The sequence below is a fragment of the Anabrus simplex genome, chromosome 10 (genome assembly GCF_040414725.1).
Source record: "Anabrus simplex isolate iqAnaSimp1 chromosome 10, ASM4041472v1, whole genome shotgun sequence".
Classification (NCBI taxonomy): Eukaryota; Metazoa; Arthropoda; class Insecta; order Orthoptera; family Tettigoniidae; genus Anabrus; species Anabrus simplex.
Window position 1 is genome coordinate 42,335,412 of NC_090274.1, and position 25,072 is coordinate 42,360,483.

General features: G+C 37.8%; 1 protein-coding gene across 1 annotated transcript in view; it reads left to right on the plus strand.

Moving 5' to 3' along the window:
- Positions 1-19,158, plus strand: part of LOC136881951 (kinesin-like protein KIF12) — a 385,645-nt gene extending 366,487 nt beyond the window's left edge. Inside the window, exon 17 of the mRNA XM_067154417.2 lies at positions 17,144-19,158. Coding sequence (XP_067010518.2) covers positions 17,144-17,156 — 13 coding nt within the window. The 3' untranslated portion in view covers positions 17,157-19,158. The remainder of the gene's footprint in view (positions 1-17,143) is intronic.
- The last annotated feature ends 5,914 nt before the right edge of the window (positions 19,159-25,072 follow it).

Consider the following 25,072-nt stretch of genomic DNA (forward strand, 5'->3'; position numbering starts at 1 on the left):
ATTAGTGAGAAACAGATACAACTGTCTGTTTTATGTTAATTGGGCTTCTGTTGTATACTGGTACTGTTGCACAGCTGTATTAGAACTGAATCTGGTCAGCAACCAGCTAGGTTTTCATTTTATTAATGACACAAATTTACAAAATAATTGTGCACCTTCTTTTCAGAAAGTGTTGTTGAACACAGTTGGTTTGAAACACTTGATGCAGTAGTTAAATGACTGTTTATAAGATAATGAGGGGCTATTTGTAATTTTTATTAATATTTTGAGATGTTCATTGTCAGTTACTTGACACACCTCCTCTACTTAGAATTACATACCATCACCTCCTTTGAGATAACTTTAAAGCAATGAAAGCAGTAACAACAGTATTAAAGAACATTAAAAATTTCTAGGATATTATCAAAGAGATTCTATTTTTAAAATATTGCTTTGAATACCTCCTGTTCAAATCGAAGAAAGTCTCTTCTCTACAGTGTGACTGTTTTGCAGATCACTCAGGAGCAGTGTTGCCAATTTGGAAACTTTGTCACTAAATCTAATGACTTGTGATCATTGGAAACTACAGAATTTAAGCTTTAGCAACTAGTGACAAAACTAGCAACTTCCACCCATACATACAATGTAATCTTGAAATGTGAAATTTTGACTTTCAGGAAACCATTTTATCAAATGTTTTGTCCACTGAATGGCAAATATTGTATTTATTGTACTCACCTTTAGTAGCCAGCACTGCCTTCAACACAGAAATAAAGGTACTTTCCCCGATTAAAAAACTGAGAAGGGTAATAAGTTGTGGTTGTAACGGATGCGATCATTGGTACTCACGAATTCATGACCTTGGTTTAAGCCAACTGTGTATTTTCTTGTATGTATATTACATCTTAACAGCAGATTGCAGCCAATCTGTGCCCAGAAGCATTGCGATTTGCACTGTAGTGTGATGGTATTCAAAATTGTTTTATAGTTTCCAAACAGAATGGGAATCCGACCCAAAATTACGAGGGATGGCTTATTAGCGTGGCTGACAACTCAAAAGAAGCCTTTTGTAAATACTGTCATGCAGTTATACTTATGCTAAATAGACTAATCCAACGCAACAGAGCCTTAGTTCAGGGGCGTATTCTCCTTGAATGCCGTTATGATAACACAAAGAACTGTGTGATGTACGATTTTAGGTTGTTTCAAGTCAAATATTAACGATTTCATCTCTCAGAAGTTCAAAAGGTCCGCGCAACTGTACTGGTTCTGTTGCTTGACTACATGTGGTGCTGGTGTAGTCTCGCCGTCTGCTCCACTCTAGGAAGAAAGAGACAGTGAATGGAGGAGTTAAGGATATAAGGCATTCAATCTTAAAATTGCATTCGGTGGCAGACGTAGTTCTGAAACCCTCCGAACGATGTCGCTGCAATTGAAACTTGGTCAGAATTTGTCACACCATACCCGTGCTACCCTCTGCCATCTGTTAGCAACTTGGAGAAAGTCGGCATCTTTACAGTGAACGGGACCCACAGATTACCCCCCAGCGAGAACCCAACGTGACAAAACTGACCAATGCCACTGGGGTGACTTACCTCCAGTGCTTGAGTTGTGGCTAACTAGTGAGTTAATTCATTGTGTTTTCAGTGTTTTATTATATTTTGCGCACATGTGGTATTAACGATGGATGAGTCTAAAACGGATATAATTGTAAATCAGTTTGAAAAGCCATTTACTGGCCGTTCGTTTGATGAAAATATTCGAATAGTTAAAGCCGTGAGACCTCTACCTTCCCTCGTAAATTTCTTCCTCTTCTTCTTCTTCTTCTTAATCTGCTTACCCTTCAAGGTTGGCTTTTCCCTCGGACTCAACGAGGGATCCCTCCTCTACCGCCTCAAGGGCAGTGTCCTGGAGCTTCAGACTCTGGGTCGGGGGATACAACTGGGGAGGATGACCAGTACCTCACCCAGGCTGCCTCACCTGCTATGTTGAACAGGGGCCTTGCGGGGGATGGGAAGATTGGAAGGGATAGACCAGGAAGAGGGAATGAAGCGGCCGTGGCCTGAAGTTAGGTACCATTCTGGCATTTGCCTGGAGGAGAAGTGGGAAACCACGGAAAACCACTTCGAGGATGGCTGAAGTGCGAATCGAACCCACCTCTACTCAGTTGACCTCCCGAGGCTGAGTGAACCCCGTTCCAGCCCTCGTACCACTTTTCAAATTTCATGCCAGAGCCGGGAATCGAACCCGGGCCTCCGGGTGTGGCAGCTAATCACACTAACCACTACACCACAGAGGCAGACCCTCGTAAATTTAAAAACAGAAAACAAGAATTGTGTACGCACGTTCAATCCAGAAACTTACAGTAAAACTGTTTGGCTCGAGTTCACCTACATGTAATTAGGCTGAGTAGAATTGAAATTTACTTAATACATTGTGTTAACTGCATGGTTACTAGTTCATGCCTCAGTGGAGATTCCAGGATACGCCACTGCCTTAGTTTAAAGCCTTCCAATGAAGATCAGTCACAGGTTGCCAAGGGAAGTTTGCTGCTGAACATTGTTCATTTCTAACAACAGACCTTAGTTGAGTTAAAGCCACTACAAAATAAAAAATGAGATTTATAAGTTCTACAGACCACTTAAGTAAGAATATATTCTATGATTTCCAAGCAGTCAGTAATTTAAGACCATGTCGAGCAAAATACACAGAAATTGTTAGGGAGATGCTTGGTCCTCAGTTAAACAGAGAATTTCCAGCTTTTAAAATAATAAAAAATTATTATAGTAAATTTAAAACATTTTAAATTATTAAGTATAATATTAAAGAACAAAACGAAATGTGATATTTTTTAAAACTGACTAGGACTTTGGCGATTTCTGGCGACTTTTGAGGACATGTCTAGTGATATTATCATTCTAACAGTTGGTAACACTGCTCAGGATTGTTCTAATATGATTACACAGGAGATCTTAGACTTCCTCTTTCCTTGAAACTTCAGGCAACTGAATATGACTGTAGTTTAAGTTTTAAATTTTAGTTATTTTATTTTATTATGCATATTTTGAGGATTTGTCCTTCGTTAAAAATACTGAAGAGTAGTAATAATAATAATAATAATAATAATAATAATAATAATAATAATAATAATAATAATAATAATAATAATAATAATTACTCATTGCTTTGAATAAGTTATTGTGGACCTATGTAAGTTGTAAATCACTGTGATAAACTCATTTTTCTTTGTTCCTTCTGTTGCTTCTTAAAATGAAATTATGGGTGAAATCATTTCTCTCTCTTTCTTTATGTTTCTATTTTCAAGCTCTTAGATAACAATGCTGTTGTCAAAACTTGTTATTATTTTACTCAGAGGATAGTTAGGTGTTCTCTCAGTAAAGCCTGCTCATCTGTGATTCTTCTTCAAGCACCTTTACCTTCTCAAGAAGTCTGTCAGGTCAGATGTGGTGAGCCATTAGTTTTCTTTTATTTTATGTGCAGAAATAGTTGGCATGTTCCATGAAGTCTGTCTATAAATACGGTAGTTGAGCTTTATGTGTCTTAACAGAGAATCCAGCTGCTTTGTCTGTGGATGTCCATTAGCTTGAAACAGTCGAGCATGTAATTCTTGTCATTATATATCATGTAACCAACAACTGTAATTATTATCTTTGTCTAATAGTGCACCAGATTAGATATTCATGTATTATATATGACTCAGAGTGAAATAATAAACCAAACTTCAATTCTCTTGACTATCAGGGTATTTTCTTAATCAGTATATCAAGCAGAGTAATTACAGACACCGCTGGCGGCAACTGCCCCACCTCGCCCCCCAGTTCTTGGAGGAAAAATACATTTAATTGCATTTCAGCAACCTAAAACAGGAATTATTTATTAACCCTATGTGGGCAGAAGCATTTTATGTCTGTACGCAGACTGAAAATATGGCAAATTAAATCTCATTCAAAATTATTGAACACTAGCTATAAATGTACATATGCACGTGATATTACTTACCTTGAATATTAGATATACTCCATCACAGAGGACCGTAGGATATTATCAGTTTTTTTTTTGCAACAGCATGTTAGTGCAAAATAAGCATAGGAGTCATTCCACAATTAAGTTTTACACCAATCAAATCCCTTATATCAGATAGTGTTGGAGATGACCAGTCTTTTGATTATGCATGTTCTAGTTGGAGGTATTGCATGTTCTTTCCTTTTATTTGCAAGAATTACTCTATTCTGGTGAATTAGGCCTATGTCAAAATATCGGTGTCAAGAAATAGTGGAAAGTCGGTCGCCATGTCAAAATATGAATGCAAAATTGGTCCTTAATTAATGTTATATATAAGAATGGTACCTGAAGGTCCTGGGTCCCAGTTACTCACATCAGTGCTTTCGTCATCTCTTCCGTTTAGACACTTAAGTTGCTCTTGAAATTCACTGCGTAAATTTCCATCTTCAGACACTTCAAACAAAAATAAATCACTTTCATTTACATCCGTAGAGTCCAAAATTGAAGCAATCTATTGCTCACTGACTCTCTTCTTACTAACCATGTTGCAAAATAGCTAGGTAAATTGCAAAAAGCCGGTTTCAAAACTCGCGACGCATGTCGACTGAACACGATAGCCTCTCACAACTTGTAGAAAGATAGCAGGGAGATAACGAAACTCGTTTCAAAGATTCCCCTTTCGGCCAGACCTATAAATGTTATTTAGTGCTACCTTTTGTGTTTTTTTTATTACTACGTGCACCAGTAACACTGAATCTCTGAACATTAAATATATTAAATTTCACCCTCTATGAGTTTGAAAGCACAAACCCTTTTGTCTATTATCTAAGTACAGTATTTCCTTTAATTTCTTTAAATATTTAAAAAATTCTTACAAGGGGAGGTCGCCATGTGGTTTCCTAGAAAAGTTTTCAAATTTTGAGGATTTGTCCTTCATTAAAAATTATTTTAGCCCTGTTCAAGTGTTTTTGCCTATGGGCTGTATTTTGTTCAAAATTTAACGTTTAAAATCTATCCTCAAACTTTTGTGTTCTTATTCCCGCAGATAATTCTGACTCTTGTCTGTTGCGTAGTCGCTAGTGCAATGACGTTGGGAAATGAGGGTTTCGAGTTTTCAAGCTGTATTCATGTATAGAATTTTATGTTAGTTCATATAGTGAATCTGGGGTGAAGCAATAAGTAGAACATGAAAATATTGGTAATAGAAGAGGCTGGTGTGCTTACTGCAAAGACAGACTGTCATGCTGCCAGTGCAAAACGTACCATTGTTCGTAGCTCGTAGTTCGTATTTCTCCACAATGTCCTTGAATATGACATGTAAATGCTCTGTTGGATTTTTAACTGATAGTTAGGATTAGACTATCCAATTTTCAAACATTTTGATTCTGCATATTATGAGTTTTGGGTTAAATATTCAGTGCTGAAAAAAATGCATTGTAAAATAGAATCATTTGTTGGTTTTGTGATGATAACAATATGTTGATAAAGCTGCATTTATGGCAGGATAAGATTGATGAGAATAAAGTCATTTAAAATAAGTACACCATGTTCATAAAACACAGAACACCTTGAAAGACTAGAGATAGGAAGTTCATATTCACAGGACATGTTCATTAGTATGTTCTGCAGAAACAATTAGCATTTCAGTCACCTAGGTTCAGCATGTGTCCTGTTGTCTAGTAGGCACTGGGTCCTCCATGGGCACTGATAACTTGTCCATGTGTAATGGTATCTACGCTTATGAGGCGCGAATGGCGTCCTGTGGTACAGCCATCCATGCTGCATTCACCTTGTTCCACAGTTCATCTTTGATGGTTGGCATTAAGTCACAGTGCCTCACCCATTATTTCACCATAACCCACACATTTTCGATTGGCGACAAGTCCGGTAATCGGGCGGGCTAGGGCAACAGTCTGACATCCTGTGACAAGAAGGCACATGTTCGAGGAGCAACATGTGTCGAACATTGTCCTGCTGAAATATGGCGTCTCGGGTGTCGTGCAGAAAGGGTACGGCTACGGGTCGCAGAATGTCATTCACGTAGGTCAAACTGGTCACAGTGCCCTGGACACACACCAACTGTGATTTGTAGCTGTACCCAATAGCACACCACACCGTAAGGCCTTGAGTTGGTGCTATATGTCTAGTGAGAATGCATTCATTGTGATGACTATCCCTCGTCTGCAGTGAACCAAAATGCAGCCATCATTTTCAAACAAACAGAACCTGGATTCATCCAAAAACTATCTACTGCCATTCCTGTCCCCAGTGACATCGTTCCATACACCATTGCAGTCTAGCATGTTTATGCACATTAATCAAAGGTAGGCGGAAAAGTGGATGCCGCTTCGGTAACCCAGACCATAATAAACTGTTACGGACTATCACTCCGTATAGTGTATGATCTGTTACACTGTTCCACTGTTGCATCAGAGTTGAGGAGGACGCAGATCTGTCCTGCAATTCTATTCAGGTGGGGTGTCGATTTTCTCAGGGGGGTAGTCTGGGTGGTGTGACCAGACCCATTTAGTAATGTTCTACTGCCTTCTGTGAACTGTTCTATACACACCCGTTGCACTGCCAACACACTTCATCCCACGTGAGCAGTAATTTCCCAGATGGATTTATCACATTCTCTCAGGCCAATAATTTGCCCTCTTTCAAACTCATTAATTTGATGGTACGGTTCCTGCATACATCTACGAGGCATCCTGCACATCTGCTCAAGTCACTCTGATCCATTACCTTCGGTTTATAGTGACAACGAGAGCCGCAGACACATTTTACCAGTCGGTGGTGGTGCGCCGAGATATCGATGTGGAACTTGAACCTGAGGGCCGACATGGTTCAAATGCTAATCATTTCTTCAGAACATACTAATGCACATGTCGTGTGAATATGAACTTCCTCTCTCTAGTATTTCAAGGTTTTCTGGTTTTTATGAACATGAGTGTATTAAGAACGTATTTCAGAATGGCAGCTGAATTGTATGGTCAGAGAAGCTGTGCAGAACTCTTCCAACAAATACAGAGTAACTGTTGCTAGGACAAACACAAATAGCTGACGTACACCTACACAAATATTGCAGTTCATGATCATCATAATGAGACACGTAATCAATATTGCAAAGTTAGGCGATTATCAAATTCAAACCAAAAGTGGTCCGTACAGGATGCCAGCAGCCACATTATACACGATTTGACACAGTAACAATGAAAATTTGATCCAATTTATATCAACTGTGTGATCTGTACAAACTAAAATCGGTCTGCAATGATAATAATCGAGGGCTATGAAAAAGAAGCAGCAATCCAGAAAGGAGTTAGGCAAGGCCGCAGTTTGTCCCCTCTTCTTTTCTATTTTTACATAAAATGGGCAGGAAAGGAAATCAAAGAGGAATTTGGAAAAGGAAATGCAATTCAAGGAGAGGAAATCAAAATTCTGATGTCGATGATATTGTAATTTTATCTGAGTTTGCATTTGCGACTAGTTGTTCTGTGATAGGGAAAATAATTTTAGTTTGGTTTATTACTAAACCTGCCATTTACATTGCTTATTTATCTGTCTCACTTGTTATATTGCAGGTTTTGCTGCAGAAACTTTGTGTAGAAGCTATTTGTTTAGGACATTAAAATTAGTTCTAACAAATCTCTTTGTATGTTTTATTTCATTTTATTTATAGAACCTGATGGACGGTTGTTAATGTGATGCTGTACAATTTGCTTATTGTCTTCTCCTGAGAAGGTGACAAAATCTTCTTGTACTTTAGTCTAATGTTTGTTTTTAACACATTTAAATTTGTACTGTAGAGCACTTGATTTGTTTAAATAACTACAGTATATCATTGCATGGATGATCTCTCTATGTTTCAGTATACCATCTGCTCGTAGGACACAGGAAATGATCGCAAGGGACCGATTATTCTCAAATGTGTAATTTATACTTGTTATAAGCAGTAAAATTTGTTAATTTTACCAAATTTTGCATTTTATTATATATGCAAATAATCCCTGCACCCTAATTTTAGGAAGATAAATTTTTATTTTATTTTTTTGTATAGCTTTGTTAAATATTTATATTGAAAACCATAAATACTTCAGTACAATAAGTTATAAAATTATGAGCAACTCATCACACTGTAAACTTCAGCAAGTATAGTCCAGCAGCATTTCAGATTATATATAACAAATTCTAACTTGTAAGTTACGGTAGTTCCGCCTTTCTACCATTTAATTTTTTATTTTATTTTTCATTAATTTTTTTGTTTACGTTTCATTTTTCATAGCTGTGATCTTGATTTGCAGTTAAAATGTGCACAAAAACACGAGTTAAATAAATAAAACACAATTAACAACTTCTCCTTGACAAAATAAAAGGTCTAAATATGTAAAGAATCTTTGGTTTTTTCCTTCATTCTCACTATTTAACATCTGTTGATGTGAAAGATGTGTTATTCATAAAATACCACTTGAAAAATTATCCCAAGTTAAAGGGATCTTAAAGTTTCTTGACAATTAAATGAAACAGCAGTGGACACGTATGCAAATGTTTGCAACATTCAACACTTGATGTGAATGGAAATGGGGAATTTTCTTGACAAATGAAATGGACTGATTTTTTAAATTGGTGGAAAGGTGGAACTTCTCAAACTTACAAGTTGGAATTTGTTATACACGTAGGCAAGTCAATAAGTATCTGCAAGTTTGCTCAAATTGTCCTTAGGTTGGCCCTATGATATTGTGTGCTCACCAGCCACTAGATGGCACCATTATCTACATCTGTGGTAGGTTTCAGCATTATCAGATCAGTACAGCTTGCACTGTTGTGATGTAAAGCTGGCTGCGCCACTCTGTTTGCACAATGGAAGAACAGCATTCCATAATTCGTTTCTTGTTGTCTGAGGGTATACCAAGAGCGGAAATTCATAGAACAGTCCCTTGTCTATTATTCAGGATCATATCACGCAATTGTTCAGTATTGGCATCAGTTACGGCTGCAGATGGACGCCCGGATCTTTCCTCATCCTTCATACTCATGCGACCCCTTTTGAACTGTTCTATCCACTGGTAAACACTTCGCTGTGGCAAAACACTGCCCCCATATTGTGCTGAAAGTCTTCTATGAATTTCTGCTTCTGGTACATCCTCAGACCACAAAAAGAGGATTACGGAACAATCTTCTTCCTTGGTGCAAGCAAAGAGTGGCACGGCCATCTTTAAGTCGCAACAGCGCAAGCTGTACTGATCTGATAACGCTGAAACCTACCACAGATGTAAACAACTGTGCCTTCTAGCAGCTGGTGAGCACACAATGCCAGAGATCCAACCTAAAGACAATTAGAGCAAAATTACAGATACTTATTGATCTGCCTGCATATTATCATCCCAAACACTCGGTACTACACTACTTAAACTGACACCATGCAAATGACACAACATGTATGCGGCTGACAACAGCAGAGTGGGCAGAAAAACACCAACTACAGGTCGTTATCCTCATGGTTAATCTGTATTGAATACTGTTATTAACAACAATTATTATAATAGGAAATTATTTATTGTCCACCTATTCAATATTATCCACCTTTAGGTGGTTACAGTTTCATACAATTATATCTCTTTATGGGACATGTTTCACTCACTTAATGAGCATCCTCAGCCTTAACTTAATCCTAAATCGTCTTAAAATGATGACCTTGAACAATAGTGAAGACTGAGGATGCTCAATAAATGAGTGAAACATGTCCCATAAAGAAATATTGTATGAAACTGTAACCACCTAAAGGTGGATAGTATTGATAGTATCATTGTTGTTAAAAACAACAACGTCCAGATTTCTGTATGTCATGAGTACTGTACCAACCTTGATGCAAATTATACCCCTCACTGCAACATTTTGCCAACAAATTTAAAAAATAAGAAAGGAAATGCTGGGATCATTTGCGTATATACGATTTTGTTGTCTTACGTTGTACTGAACTCCTCGCATGACTAGGTTCTCCATCACATACCAGTTTCCCCAAGTTGAAGTATTATGTTGCTTATAAATGATGATACACTAATTTAATATTCTTTCAATGTAAACATAATGTCCTAGGAAGGTGTTGGTGCATGATAACACATATGTTTAAAATGGTATTTATAGAGTAAATGTTCACTTTTGTTTTCTTAGCACCATACACAACCTTTGAATGCTCCATATTAACAAACTGTTATTAATCTATAAATCACATAAAGAGGATGTTAGAACTGAAAATTTGAACTCTATGATAGTGGCAAGTATAATAATCATCTTCAGAGTGCATCGAGGTCGCTGATTATGGGTACTGAGTTGGCCACAGAGACCCATTCTAGAACCACCAACTTTGCTGCAATGCAGAACCAATTGATAATTTTTTTCTCTGATTTTCTCATTCGGTTTTACGATCTCTTTTATCAGACTCGTGCTTCAATCGTAGCTGTTCAAAATGATGTGCGACTCGGTGAACAATACGTTGCCACACTGACCAGTCAGATGCTCCTCCCTCCCACTTGCTGAAGTCAATGCGATAGTTCTTCTTATCAGTGTTTGGAACATCTCTGCATCATTTTTCCTGTTCTCCCTGATACTATATTTCTATTCTTCGATTGAGAATACATCACTTGCTTTGCAAGGCATGTGTTACCATCAAAGGGTAGAGAAAGGTCCACCTATTCAATACCATTAGGGCCGATGACCTCCGATGTTAGGCCCCTAAAACAACAAGCATCATCATCATCATCAATACCATTAGCTTAATATAGTGTCCTATAAGATTCTGAAGGTGATTGGGATCAGATACCGAGAATGAAGAATTATCTACAATCTGTATAAAAATCAGTCTGCAGTGATAAGAATCAAGGGCTTTGAAAAAGAAACAGCAATTGAGAAAGGAGTTAAGCAAAGCTGCAGTTTGGCCCCCCTCCTTTTCAGTGTTTACATAGAACAGGCTGTAAAGGAAATCAAAGAGGAATTTGGAAAGGGAATCACAATCCAAAGAGAGGAAATCAAAACCTTGAGATTTGCTGATGATATTGTTATTTTAACTGAGACTGCAGATTATTTTGACAAGCTGCTGAATGGTATGGATGAAGTCTTGGATAGGGAGTACAAGATGAAAATAAATAAGTCCAAAACAAAAGTAATGGAGTGCAATTGAACAAAGACAGGCGATACAGGAAATATTAGATTAGGAAATGAAGTCATAAAGGAAGTAGATGAATATTTTTACTTGGGTAGTAAAATAACTAACGATGGCAGAAGTAAGGAGGACATAAAATGCATACTAGCACAGGCAAGGAAGAGCTTTCTTAAGAAAGGAAATTTGCTCACTTTAAACATTAATATAGGAATTAGAAAGATGTTTCTGAAGATTTTCATCTGGAGTGTGGCATTGTATGGAAGAGAAACATGGATGATAACTAGCTCAAAAAGAAAGAGAATAGAAGCTTTTGAAATGTGGTGTTACAGAAGAATGTTGAAGGTGAGAGGATAGATTGAATCACAAATGAGGAGATACTGAATCGAATTGGTGAGAGGAGATCGATTTGGCTAAATTTGACAAGAAGAAGAGATAGAACTATAGGACACATCTTAAGACACCCAGGACTTGTTCAGTTGGTTTTTGAAGGAAGTGTAGGTGGTAAGAACAGTAGGGGTAGACCAAGGTATATGACAAGCAGATTAGAGCAGATGTAGGATGCAATAGTTACGTAGAAATGAAAAGGTTAACACAGGATAGGGTGGCATGGATGGCCGCCTCAAACCACTATATGGACTGATGATTCAAACAACAACATATAATTGGTACTAGTTTCGACCCTACATACATTGGGTCATCTTCAGCCATGATCTAATTGGAAACATATGTTTACATACAACTAACAATAAAGAATACAATTTGGTATGTCTTAATTTAAAATCTATGTCTAAAACATTGATGAAGTCAGACTACACATTTAAAATTGAAACTAGAATGACACATTAAAACTGTTGTGGTTGGTGTTGAACTATGTCAATGTTCTTATAGTAACCAAGTGTTCTTGGGTCGATCTTGGAGTTGGTATTCATTATCTTTATAGTTGACCCACTTGATTTATAAATTATGTCTTGTTGAATAGTAACATGAGTAATGGTTTCATTGTAGCTTGAAGGGGTCATTCACAAAAAGTTGTTGAAACTAGTACCAATTATATAGGACACTATATTAAGCTAATGGTATTGAATAGGTTGACCTTACTCTACTCTTTGATAGTGATTAATTGTCAATATGGACCATAGTGAAATTCATAATTTATGAGGCATGTGTTAGTCGTGTAAGCAACATGGCTGCCCCATCAAAGCTTTTGAACAATTGAGGAACTCCCTATTTTGTCAACCATCCATCCAGTTGATGACCATGTTCAGTGTCTTCAGGCTTTCCAGGTAATGCAGAATCTAACAATTCTCCGCAGTCAAGCTCTATACATTCCGAGCTGCACAAGAGACAAAGTAAACGACGTCACTTATGAATGTTCCTGCTGATTTAACAAGTAATATAAGCTCTTTTATTTTGTTGCCTCTTCACCATGTGATATATGTGGCTTTTGATATCGCTTTAAAATATATTTTGTGTGCTTTTTATCAGATGTGCTGGTGAGTCTAAACATTCTGACTATCTCAAAAAATAAGGTTCCTAGAAGGAAACCATAATTTAATTTCATTGATTGCAAATGTTAAAAACATTTAAGCTCTTTAAGTCTTTAGGCTTTGTCAATTGTGAAATTACCAGCGTTTGGCCCCAGTGTAGCAGTGGGCTCATCAGTTGGAATGCTGCACCTTTCCAAGATGCTGGCGCTAGTGTGCCGTTGAGACACCACTGCTAGCCTCCTATACAGGACAATGCCGTGATGGTGCACTAATATTCTTTTACAGAATGACTACAGCTTAAATTAGTCATAAAAATGTCATAGAAGATAAGAAGTCTCTATAATTTTGTACACTGCCATCATGTAAATAGGTTCTCTCTCTTCATCAATATCAGTTCTTCCCCTGTTTTGTCCTTTTGTATTTCATGTTTGTCCACGCCTTCTCATTCTGTCGATTCTTTATAATTAATGCTGAAAATCCTCAGCCTGACTGGGTCAGGAATGGAATGAATGAAGTCCACATCTAGCGGTGAAGGTAGGAAGTGTGCCGAAGCCTGGTGCGCTCATCTGGGGCACTGACTAATGACTGACAGATGAAATGAAATTATACTGGAGAGTGTCACTGGAATGAATGATTAAATTTAAAATATATTATGGTTCCACCTATTCAATACAATAACACTTAGTAATGCAAGGTTTTACTCACGTTTTGAATTCTGGTCAGTGAACGATTTTGGATTTTTAAATTGTCATTACATTTTGTCTCATTTCGTACCATTAGGGCCGATGACCTAGATGTTAGACCCCCTTAAACAACAAGCAGCAGCCTCCAAATTTTTATAGGTTGTCCATAGATATCACCAGATTTTCAAAGAAGTCTATGCCACAGAAAATGTTTAAAAAAAAAAATACCTGCTCTATATGACTAATTTCAGCCTTGTATACCAAACACTTGCCTACTGCCATTTCTTGATGGATACAGTACTTTTGTATCCATCTCTTGGCACAGGCCAGAGTAAAGTGTAGCTTTCACCGAAGTCCCAGTCTCATCCATGGCTGTGACAATATGGAAGCTGCTGGGGTATGGGTGGTGCTGAGTAATGACATTCAGGGCACGACTAGTGCATCTGAGTGTTATGAAAGGTGTTGCTCATAGGGTCAGTCGTGCTGCAATAGCACTTTCTGACCCAGTGGGGAAAGCAATGGCAAACTACCTCACTCCTCGTCTTGCCTAGTACGCCTCATTTTGGTGCTGCCATTGGTTTTTGTGGTTTCCTTATAACTGCATAACCTTTGGTGGTGCTATTTGAGGATCCAACCAGCCTCTAGGCTGATGACCTAACAGATACCAAACACTAAAATATTGCTGTCACTGAATACTTAATACCATTAGGTTAATAAGAAAATCAGAATGTTTTGACTCATCAGTGTTTGTAAAATCTTCTATTTCAGAGGTACAGTAATCGCTTGTAAGGGTGGTTTGAAATGTCAATGGATTAGCATTGTGGTTGGATCAAGGGCGTGACTGGAAATGGAACACTTGTGAACATGGGTAGAATCTGCACTGATGTAATATCATAAGACTGTAATTGCATGTTAATGAATGTGCCTTGTATGATATTCATTATTACTGATATTGATTTCTCTCTGAAATAATGCCAGATCTCATACTGAAATATTTGCATTCAGAGGTCCTACCCTATGCTACCCCAGTCTAGACCTCTTGTAATTTGGCTTCCATATTTCTGGCTGACTTAAAAAAGACCAACAGATACTAGTAACTTCCGCAGAAAAACTGGTCACGACCTGGCTCAAGGTTCAGTCTTAAGACTTCCACCTACCGGGCGAGTTGGCCGTGCGCGTAGAGGCGCGCGGCTGTGAGCTTGCATCCGGGAGATAGTAGGTTCGAATCCCACTATCGGCAGCCCTGAAAATGGTTTTCCGTGGTTTCCCATTTTCACACCAGGCAAATGCTGGGGCTGTACCTTAATTAAGGCCACGGCCGCTTCCTTCCAACTCCTAGGCCTTTCCTGTCCCTTCGTCGCCATAAGACCTATCTGTGTCGGTGCGACGTAAAGCCCCTAGCAAAAAAAAAAAAAAGACTTCCACCATAGGAGTATTTACTGTACAATAGTTGTCTTCACTTCAGTGAAAAATGAGTGAAATAAAAATATCCTAAAGAAAGACTAGTGTGTTACTCTAATGATATTTCAAACCACTGTTTTAAAAGGTATTTCTAAATTGGACCAACAAATTTTAGAATCAGATGGAGAACTATTCTTTTAGACAATTATTATGGAACCCGTGGGCAACAACATTAATTTCAATACAACACAGTATTTTTAGTTAATATAGGGTGAGCAACATAAAGCGGAACTAGTGTTGCAGCCCGGCAGCGCAGCCTGCACCAGGAGGTGCATGCATGACAGGATGTCCACAGTAAATACATTCTCGCGTAAGCTATTTCTTACAAACAAATAAACAACACAAAAAATAAAAGTACTGTCATATATCATGCTAGGAGATGTTGAAACTGCCTCCCTTTGTTGTTCAAGCATTTCTGGCACCTGGTTAGGAAATTGTTCATTACCCTCTGCAGTTCCCTCTGAGAAATGACAGCAATTTCTTGACGAATGTAATTTTGAAGTTCATCTAAGGTGTGTGGATTTGTTTTGTACACTTTCTCTTCCAATGCCCCCCACTGCAGTAATTTTATACGGCTTTAATTTCTGTAACTTTGTGCCCGTTTGAACAGAACCATTGGAAATTTCCATTTCCTGAACAATTCGTCGAAGTGATTTTGTAGGAGACCTTTCGAGAGTGTTACCAATGTTACCTACAGTTTCTTGTGTGAGTAGTGTACATAGTTTATTATGTTTCTTATCAAGAAGACTTCCTATCTTACATAATTTATTTACAAATCTATGAATCAAAGTCGACCTGGAACTTGGATATCCGGAAACTTCTCTCGAAATAATCTCCTTACGGCCATCACACTTTCTGTACAGACGTATGAATCGTAAATGAATACTCCTTGGGGAACACTCCCTGTGGGTGGGGTATGCAGACAAAGAATACACCCATGGTATTCTCTGCCTGTCGTAAGAGGTGACTAAAAAGGGCGACCAAGGGTTGATTGTATCAGAACCATGAAACTACTTGTGATTAGTACCACCACGCGGGGAACACCATGGGTTTATTTCACTTGCGCGTAGTACCACTATGTTAGGTACAAAATAGGTTTGTGATTAGTAGCAACAGAGTGCGTTGCCGGCTTCTACAGTACCTGTGATTAGTACCACTTTAGGAGCGACACCATAGTTCTGGCTGGCCTATGATTAGTACCCACTATATGCGGAACACCACGAGATAGTGCAGGTCCCTGTGGTTAGTATAGGTATGTGATGAACACCACAGGTTTGCGTTGCCTGTAAATGGTGCCACAATGTGTGAAACACCATAGGTCTGAATTCTATGTGCGAATTTCATTACCTGTGAGTAGTACCATACTGTGTGGAATGCCGCGAGTCTATGCTACTTTTGATTAGTACCGCAACATGACAAATACCATGGTTCTACTTTCCTAGTGATAAGTACCATTATGAGGGGCCGATGACTTGAGTTTTGGACCCCTTTCAACTAAAAGCATCATCGATTCAGTATTATGGTATAGACACAGTCCCTTGGTCAGTAATACTATTGTTTCACGTCAGTTTCTGTGAATGCGAGACATTGGGGGTTGGATCCGCTGATTATTTTAAATTCATATCCATCCATTCATTCTTCATCCTCACGTTTTGAATTCTGGTCAGTGGAGGATTTTGGACTTTTAATTTGTCATTCCATTTCATCTCATTTTTTACCATTAGAGGCCGATGACCTAGATGTTAGGCCCCTTTAAACAACAAACATCATCATCATCATCAACCTTGGGGAACAGAATACCGATACCCGACTTGAGCCACCTGAGCCATTTCACTGAATTCACACACTGTTCTAATGTCAACAACGAAACACTTGCTGCGTTTGCAAACATTCAACAAAGACTGAAACCTGGTGTGGTAGTGGGGCCTTGAATACATCCGGCACTGTATTTCATCTGACTCACTCATTCAGGAATTCCCACGCACAGGATGGAACGGTTCTGCTTTATTCTGCTCACCCGGTATTTTCTAATAACCAAATACTTTAATTCTGTCCACTATGTTTGTCTCATTGATAGACTTCTTTAGAAGAAAACTGTCTTAAGAAGAAAAGGTTTCTTGTCTGATTCCAAAGTTAGTTGGACTAATTCAAAAACAGCTTGTATATTAATTATCAATGAAACACTCAGCTTAGTTTTTCATATCACTGCTAGCTTGTATTCGTATAGAGAAAGATATCGCTGCAGTTCACCAGAGGAAACACTGATAGTTTATGCTTCCATTATTATTCTTGAAGTGAGTTGGTACTAGAAGGAGTATATTAAGAATAATTTGTCTTTCTTGTTGTTTCAGAGTATATAGGTGAAGAGGAAGGAAGCTGAAGTTGAAGAATTGTGTACAAATCAAGATATTCAATAGGTTCCTTACTTAATTATTACTTTGTACAGTATTAAACATTTGAAAAGTGATCTCTTGTACATATTGTATTGTTATAGGGTGGTCATACTTTTAGTATTCTGACTTCTGTCACTCTTTAACTTGGGCTTGGTTCTAAGAGATGTATAAGGTGTTACTGAAAGGAAACAGAATCAAAAGCAGAATTTCACAAGATATCTATTCAACTGTAACATCAGATGTTTGATTCTCCTGCAGAGAAGCTGATGGGTTGCTATGTAAATTATTCCTCCAACTCTTTATCTAATGAGGGAAGTATTCTTTCTTCTTAGAAATTAATAGCATGTTGGAGGCCATGTAGATTGAGCCGATGGTCACGGCGGGGGAGCGGGCTACGGGGGCCACCTGTAAAAAAAAATTCAAATTACATAAGAAACTCCAATATGTCTCTGAAATTTGCTGTAGGGTTATTTTCCATGTAAAATTAAGCAAGTAAGTAATTTTACACGTAAAAGAACTCTACAGCCGTTTTTAGTGACCATATTTGAGCTTCCCTAGCAATTTTCATGCAATTCCGAGCATTTGAATACAAATATATCCCTTGTAAATGCAGTCCCCAAGCAGAAAGATTAATTTATAAACCCTGTAGTAGAAGGGAGCGTATGAACAGGCCTGATAACTCCAAAGACCGTTCCACTAGCTTCTGATACATGGATCTGTTGTCTTGATACACTTTGACCTTAGCAGCTTTAAAATTGATTGAAGATTATTTATTTTTTTAAGTGAGAGATTAGTGTAATAACTAGAGCCTGGAGGTTAAGCAAAATGCCTTTTTTATATAGGTGGATATATCGAAGTGTCACATACAGACAAACATGTTTCCGTACATTTGGGAATGGTAGGGCCAGTTATTATTTTGCCTTTTCCTTGGGGTCTTTTTTTAGCTTCTGTAGCTTATTTGATACCTTAATGCATTTTTTTGCCTTTTTTAAGTTGTTGTGGATATTTTCTGCAGTTAAAATTAATCAATGGAAAGAAACAATTCAGTTTAGCTTCATAGATAAAAAATAACATTTACATAAATTAAATTGAGGGTTCACAGGTCACGTCCTTGCTACGTAAAATTAAATGCTGGTGTGATTGTTGTTTTGAGAGGAAGAACAACTTGGTAACCATCCTCCGATAACACTAATCAGAAGGAAAATGGAAGAGGTAAAAAATGAAAAATGAAGGTATCATAACAGTTAATTGTATCCAGGTTCTGCCCAGTCATGCAATTCAGAATGTATTATTTAAACAGTCATTTACTTATATACAAACTTACATACACATACAAGTACATGTTTTGAGAATACAAATTCTCTTCTTCAGCTTGTTGGTAAAATCACATGTATCAAAGACCTTATTTATAATGAACTATGTGCCGACAGATAGCAGACAAAATGGCAATACAACAATATTAGAAAATTCAAAATGAAAATCCTTTCACATTGTATCCCAATTCTGTGAAATGTCTGCATATCAATAACTTTATTTAAAATAAACTATGTCAAATCAAATCAAATCAAATCAAATCAAATCAAATCAAATCAAATCAAATCAAATCAAATCAAATCAAATCAAATCAAATCAAATCAAATCAAATCAAATCAAATCAAAATCACTTTATTTGCAAATGAGGTGTCTACCTCGGTGGCAAATGATACACTAAAATACATTATTGTCAAGCACTAAATATTAAATTAACAAGAGAAGAAAATTTTCCTATAATACAATATTATACAATTTACGCTAACTTTTTTTCTATTAACACATGGCTCATACTTAATAAATTTATATTGTTTACAAAATTCTACTTATAATATCTCCTGTACTACTTGCAAATATAGTGTCAATATGTGCCAACAGTTTGCAGACAAAATGACAATACAACAATGTTAAAAATTCAAACATGAGAATCTTTCATGTTATGTCCCAAATTTATGAAATGTCTGTCTGTGATGTATTAAAATACAGCTGGTTGACTGTTGATCCATTGTATTTCAATGTGGCATTATTATGGTCTGCCATAGTCGCACAATTTAGTGTTGAGACCGTCTGCTTATCATTACAATATCTTAACAGAAATCTGTTAATATGTAGATCAAGCTTATCAGGTTAAAATGGACTTTTTCATTTGTCTGTAAGAAAAAAGACTTGTCATCTTCAAGCAAATCACGGAAGTCACGGTGAAGGAGGTCCGCTGAACTTTTGGGAGCTGCAGTTTTATGATCCAATTGAGGTTGAGTGTTAAGCAGTCAACTGTTTTCAGATAGCCTAGGTTTTGACGCTCACGAGGTGATGTCACACTGTGTGACATAGGCCATAACAATGTAAACTGAAGCGCGGTCTTTTGCGCTGCATGTGGAATTTTAGGCTTTAATTTTCAGCACTAGATAATTTTTGACACGCTCAACGACATTATGCTTAAGGAATTATCTCAAATGTTTTCATAAACATTTTAGAAAAAGTAAACTGACAAATACAATGTGGGAATTACAAAGGAAAGGTATGAGGAAGGGTGATAGAGTACACAAAGTGTAATACCGGTCCCATTCAGCAGGTAAGCAGACGGGCAGCCGCGGGGAGAATAGAAACATGCAGCGGGGAACCAGAAGGATGGGGGAAGGGAGGAGGTGCAGAGGTGTGGCACGAGGCAGGCTTGGCAATGACCAGCAGGTATTCATCTCTGTTTGTGCGGAACTTGAAATGCCCTAACTTTTATGCCCCTTAGCTAGCTCCCTAATGAATGTCAGCACCCAAAATTGATGCTGACATCTTTTTTATGTGTACCTCAAAGGGTTCTCCAAGTTTCATCGCGATCGGAGACTTAACCATTGCCGATGTTCCCTCGTTAGACTAACACTGGCGTACTGATGCTTTATTATGTTGATTGTGAATAGTTAGTTGAAAGGCAGTCAGAATTTCTGGTCAGTGGCCTTGATAGTTTCCTTGCAGTGACAGAAATAATCTAGTGTACTGTCTCTCAGACGCTGCGCAACCACTCCAGGGTTAAATGAAGCATTTTTTTTTTACTTGTACAGTGACATGTTTTATATTCACTGCTCATACTGCAACTTAAAATCCTGCTTTAATCATTTTGTGAACTGAAATAATGAGCTTTTTGTGAATTATATTTCCAGTCTCCTATAGATCCTCTTCCTATTCAGAGGCGATAGTTTTCCCATCACCAAGAGGTAAAATTTCCCTCATTCTACTATGGACAGTGGTATCCATTAGGAGTTAATATTGCTTATGCAAACAAGATCTTGTATGGTGTTTTAAATGATGCCATTAATGGTGGCCATGATAATTAATGTATCAAGTCTATATGGTCTGATAACGTGGTTAGCCGGTTCGAGTCCTGCTGATCGAAAAAATCTCACCATCAGAATATTGGCCAGTAGGGTAGGAGAAGTAGTAGTAAAAAAATTTCTAATCACTAGATTGCATTTCAAAATCCTGGATTAAATTCCAAACCTCTCTGTAGTTCATATGGAGTGAGGGGATACAGCGCTGTTGATGACAATTCGTCTGTCAGATGGAAATGTTGAGCCTTGAGCATAACTTGGTGTTATTCAACAAGAGTAGGCTATGTGCCGACAGCAAGTTTCACACTCTTCCTACCTCATCATTATCATCCTCATCATACTCCTAGATGCACAGCTCACCCAGGGGTGTCAGATAGAAAGAAATGCACCGAGCGAACCACATTTCCTCGGAAACTCGTAGCAGATTGGAGTTCTTGCTTGAAAAATAAATAAACAAAATGTTAAGCTTTCCCAACCCTCAAGTGGGATTTATTCTTCAAGAGAAAGGTTTGATGTCTGCCTGGCTCAACCCAGGTATCTCTCCTCCTTTCTCGCTATTTGCTTTATGTCGCACCGACACAGATAAGTCTTATGGCGACGATGGGATAGGTAAGGCCTAGGAATGGGAAGGAAGCGGCCGTGGTGTGAAAATGAGAAACCACGGAAAACCATCTTCAGGGCTGCCGACAGTGTGGTTAGAACACACGATCTCCTGAGTGCAAGCTCACACCCGCGTTCCAGGACCATATATGATGGAATACAATAGATTATTCATACATATGTAATCTGACATCAATTTGTGTTTACCAAAAGACAGATTAGCTCAGAAGTTATTTTAAAATAGCTGACATGGAGGTTTTGTAAAACTGCCAATGAACTTAACAATTTGCGTATGGTATGTATTTAAAAGCGTGCATGCAGCTTGCCTCCATTGGTGCTGTGCCTGAAAAGGGCTGTACTGCCTCGCGACAAGGATACTGAACCTATTACCATGATGATGTGTCCCCTGTTTATTGCCATAGAAGCTGATTTTAATCAGTATCCTAACCATTTCTTCAGATTCTTTCAGAGGTGGTGGTGATTATTGTTTTAAGAAAGTACAACTAGGCAACCAACCTCTATATAATAGTAATCAGAGAGAAAAAATGGAAGGGGTCCGACACTTCGAAAAATTAAGGTATCGGCCAAAGGAAGACAAGGGCCGCGAAGGGCATGAAAATTAAAAACTCCCTAGGCCTCCATACGTAATACTATCTGGGTCGGAAAAGAACAAGAGTTGACCAAGGGAGGTCGGATAGGATAGATGAAAGTGAGGAGCCTTGCACAAGTAAGTGGAAGCAATGCCAGGTCTCAGCTAAGAGCCGCATGGTCGCCATCCCACACTCCAAAGTTCAGAGCCCCTGGGGCCCCTTTCAGTCACCTCTTATGACAGGCAGGGGATACTGTGGGTGTTATTCTACCGCCCCCACCCATAGGGGGATTCTTTCAGATCATGGAACATTTTCTTATTACCAAAGTTATTCAAGATTCTTTCTGTTTCCTTTCTTTATCTTCCCCTCATTCTGATAAAGAATAGATAAATACATTTTCAAAATTCATGCACCAATAAATGGGATATTACATCCATGTCTATATCCCTTTGTACTTGCAAATCATTTGTAAATACTTAATGTTTATGAGATCCAAATAAAATTGTATCATAAATGTAAACATTTGCACTTTTTAAAAGCAGAAAACTAACTGCCAAAAGACTTACTTGTTCTGTTATTTTCTGAAGAAATAATGTTATTCTAGTCTTTTTAATGTAGCAATAAGAATTTATTGCAGTTATTTTGTAAAATATGCAGAGGATTATATAAATAAATGAATTTGGTTTTCATATTGTGTGAAATGATTTCTATCCTATTTAAGGTTGTTATTTTTCATGATGATATTCTTTTAGTTTAATCTGTGTGAAACCATACAAACTGCAGAGAAAATGTATATTTTGCTAAAACTTCACTCTCCTTCCTCAGAATTGAATGGATGTTCTGACAATTTGGAAAGTTTTGAACCTTCTGTTTCACACAGCATGACCCTAAAGAATATCATGTCAGTCCTATCCTCTCATTTAAGCTCTCAGTCACTTTCATATCATCAAAGCCAAGGATTAGACTGAGACTTTATCATTATTAAGGCACGCTCAGTGTAGTGGCTTAGCTGTTAGCTTTCTACCTGGACGAATAAGGGTGATCCTAGACTGGAGCTCTTGCTTGAAAAATAAATTACGTGGCATTAGGAAGGGCATCTGGCTTGAAACGAAGAAATGGACAATGATCTCTCTTCAGTCTGAAGTCACGGATCTCGAGACGTTCTCAAAACCAATTCTTCCACGCTGCAATCTATGAGACATCCTAGTAACTACATGCATAGATGATGCCGGAAGCTTGGTAGTTGGTATATAATCAGCGGTTGTTTCATGAAATAACGTTCTCGTATGAAAATGTTATCATAATGTGAATGTCGATAAATGTTGTAAAAATTATGCTGCCAGAGTTCTGAATTGTTTAATGATAACCAAAAATAACGTTTAGGAACTCAGAAAATTTTTTTACAAAACATGTAGTATGCAGTTCAAAATAGCTTTTATTTGTCTTCCCTTCAATGAATATCTTCAGATTTGATCAAATGAACCAGTTAAGAGAAAAATAAAATCTCCATCGTTCCTGGGTTAAGAGTTTACATGGAGAATCACTTCTAGGGAAAGAAGACAAGGTAGGAGGATGGCAGGAACGTGTTCAACAATCGTATCAGAATAAAGGTAGATAATGACGTACTGGAGAAAGGAGACACTGTTAATTCTGATGAAATAGAAGACCCAATTAAGAGGTAGAAATTTAAGAATCTCTTTTTATACTTACATAAGTAGGAACAAGACCCTTGGAATTGATGAAATACCTTGAGAATTACTGGCTACCATGGGAGAAACTGGCGTGGCGAAGCTCTACATACAAAATATAAATGCCTTTTGATTTAATGACTTTATCCTTAGAGAGCAGATGCTAACAAGTGTTAAACTACCATATCATCAGTTTAGTAACTTGTACTTTCAGAACCTTAACACATTTGCTTATAGAAGAAGGGTGAGATACATTGCAAAAGAGTTGGAAGATCAGTTTGGGTTTGGGAAAAATGTAGGTACATGCGAAGCAATACTGATTCTCCATGTGATCATAGACAATCAAATTAAGAATAGCAAGTCCACATACATGGCATTTCTAGATATAGAAAAGGGATTTGATGATGTTTATCGGACTGAGTTACTTGAGATTCTATAGGTGATTGGGATTAAAAATCCAAAAAAGAAAGGTTATCTACAATTTGTATAAATTCAGCCTGCAGTGATAAGAATAGAGGGCTACGAGAAAGTAGTCAGCCAAGGCTACATTTTTCCTGTCTGTGCATCCTCCCCACCCAATCCAACTTTTAATGTCCGTATATAACAGGTGGTAATTTAAATCAGAGACGTGGACCATCCTCAAACGTGATCGTGAACGGATAGAAAGCTTTGAAATGTGGTGCTGGAGGAAAATGTTAAGGATTCCTTGGACAGCTCATCGCACGAACACATCAATCCTGAACCAACTTCAGATAAAAGTTCGTCTATCGTGTAAGGTCTCTCAACAAATTGTACGCTACTTTGGACATATAATGCGCCGAGATGGTAGTCTACAAAAGCTGATTTTTGAGGGCAAAGTCCAGGGAACCAGACAACGAGGACGAATACCAACGCGATGGATTGACATGGTGAACGGCCCCCTACAGTGTTCTCTCAGAGTAACCACATTGAAAGCTTTAGATAGGGAAGAATGGCGGAGTATGGTTCATCGGCTAGAGGGCTGAATATTATGATAGTCACGACGCCTCAGTCATGAGGCAAAACGAAGAAGAAGAAATTTAAATCAGAGTTTGGTAAAGGAATCGGAGTTCAAGGAAACGAAATCAGAACTCTGAGATTTGGCAGTGATATTATTTGATCTGAGTCTGTTGGAGATGTGGAAAAATTGCTGAATGGCATGAATACAGTTTTGGAGAAGGAGTAGAGTACAAGATGAAAATAAATAAATTCAAAACAAATGTAATAGAACGCAGTCTGAACAAAGTCAAGGGAAAAAGAAAACATTATTAGGAAATGAAAAAATGTTTCTAGGGTTAGTAAAATAACTAAGAAATAAGGATGACATTAAAAAACACTATCAGTCATCATCAATCAATCACCACTGATCTGCATTTAGGGCAGTCACCCAGGTGGCAGATTCCCTATCTGTTGTTTTCTTAGCCTTTTCTTAAATGATTGCAACAAAATTGGAAATTTACTGAACATCTCCCTTGGTAAGTTATTCCAGTCCCTAACTCCTCTTCCTATAAATGAATATTTTCCCCAATTTGTCCTCTTGAATTCCAATTTTATCTTCATATTGTGATCTTTCCTACTTTTAAAGACACCACTCAAACTTATTAGTCTATTGATGTCATTCCATGTCATCTCTCCACTGAC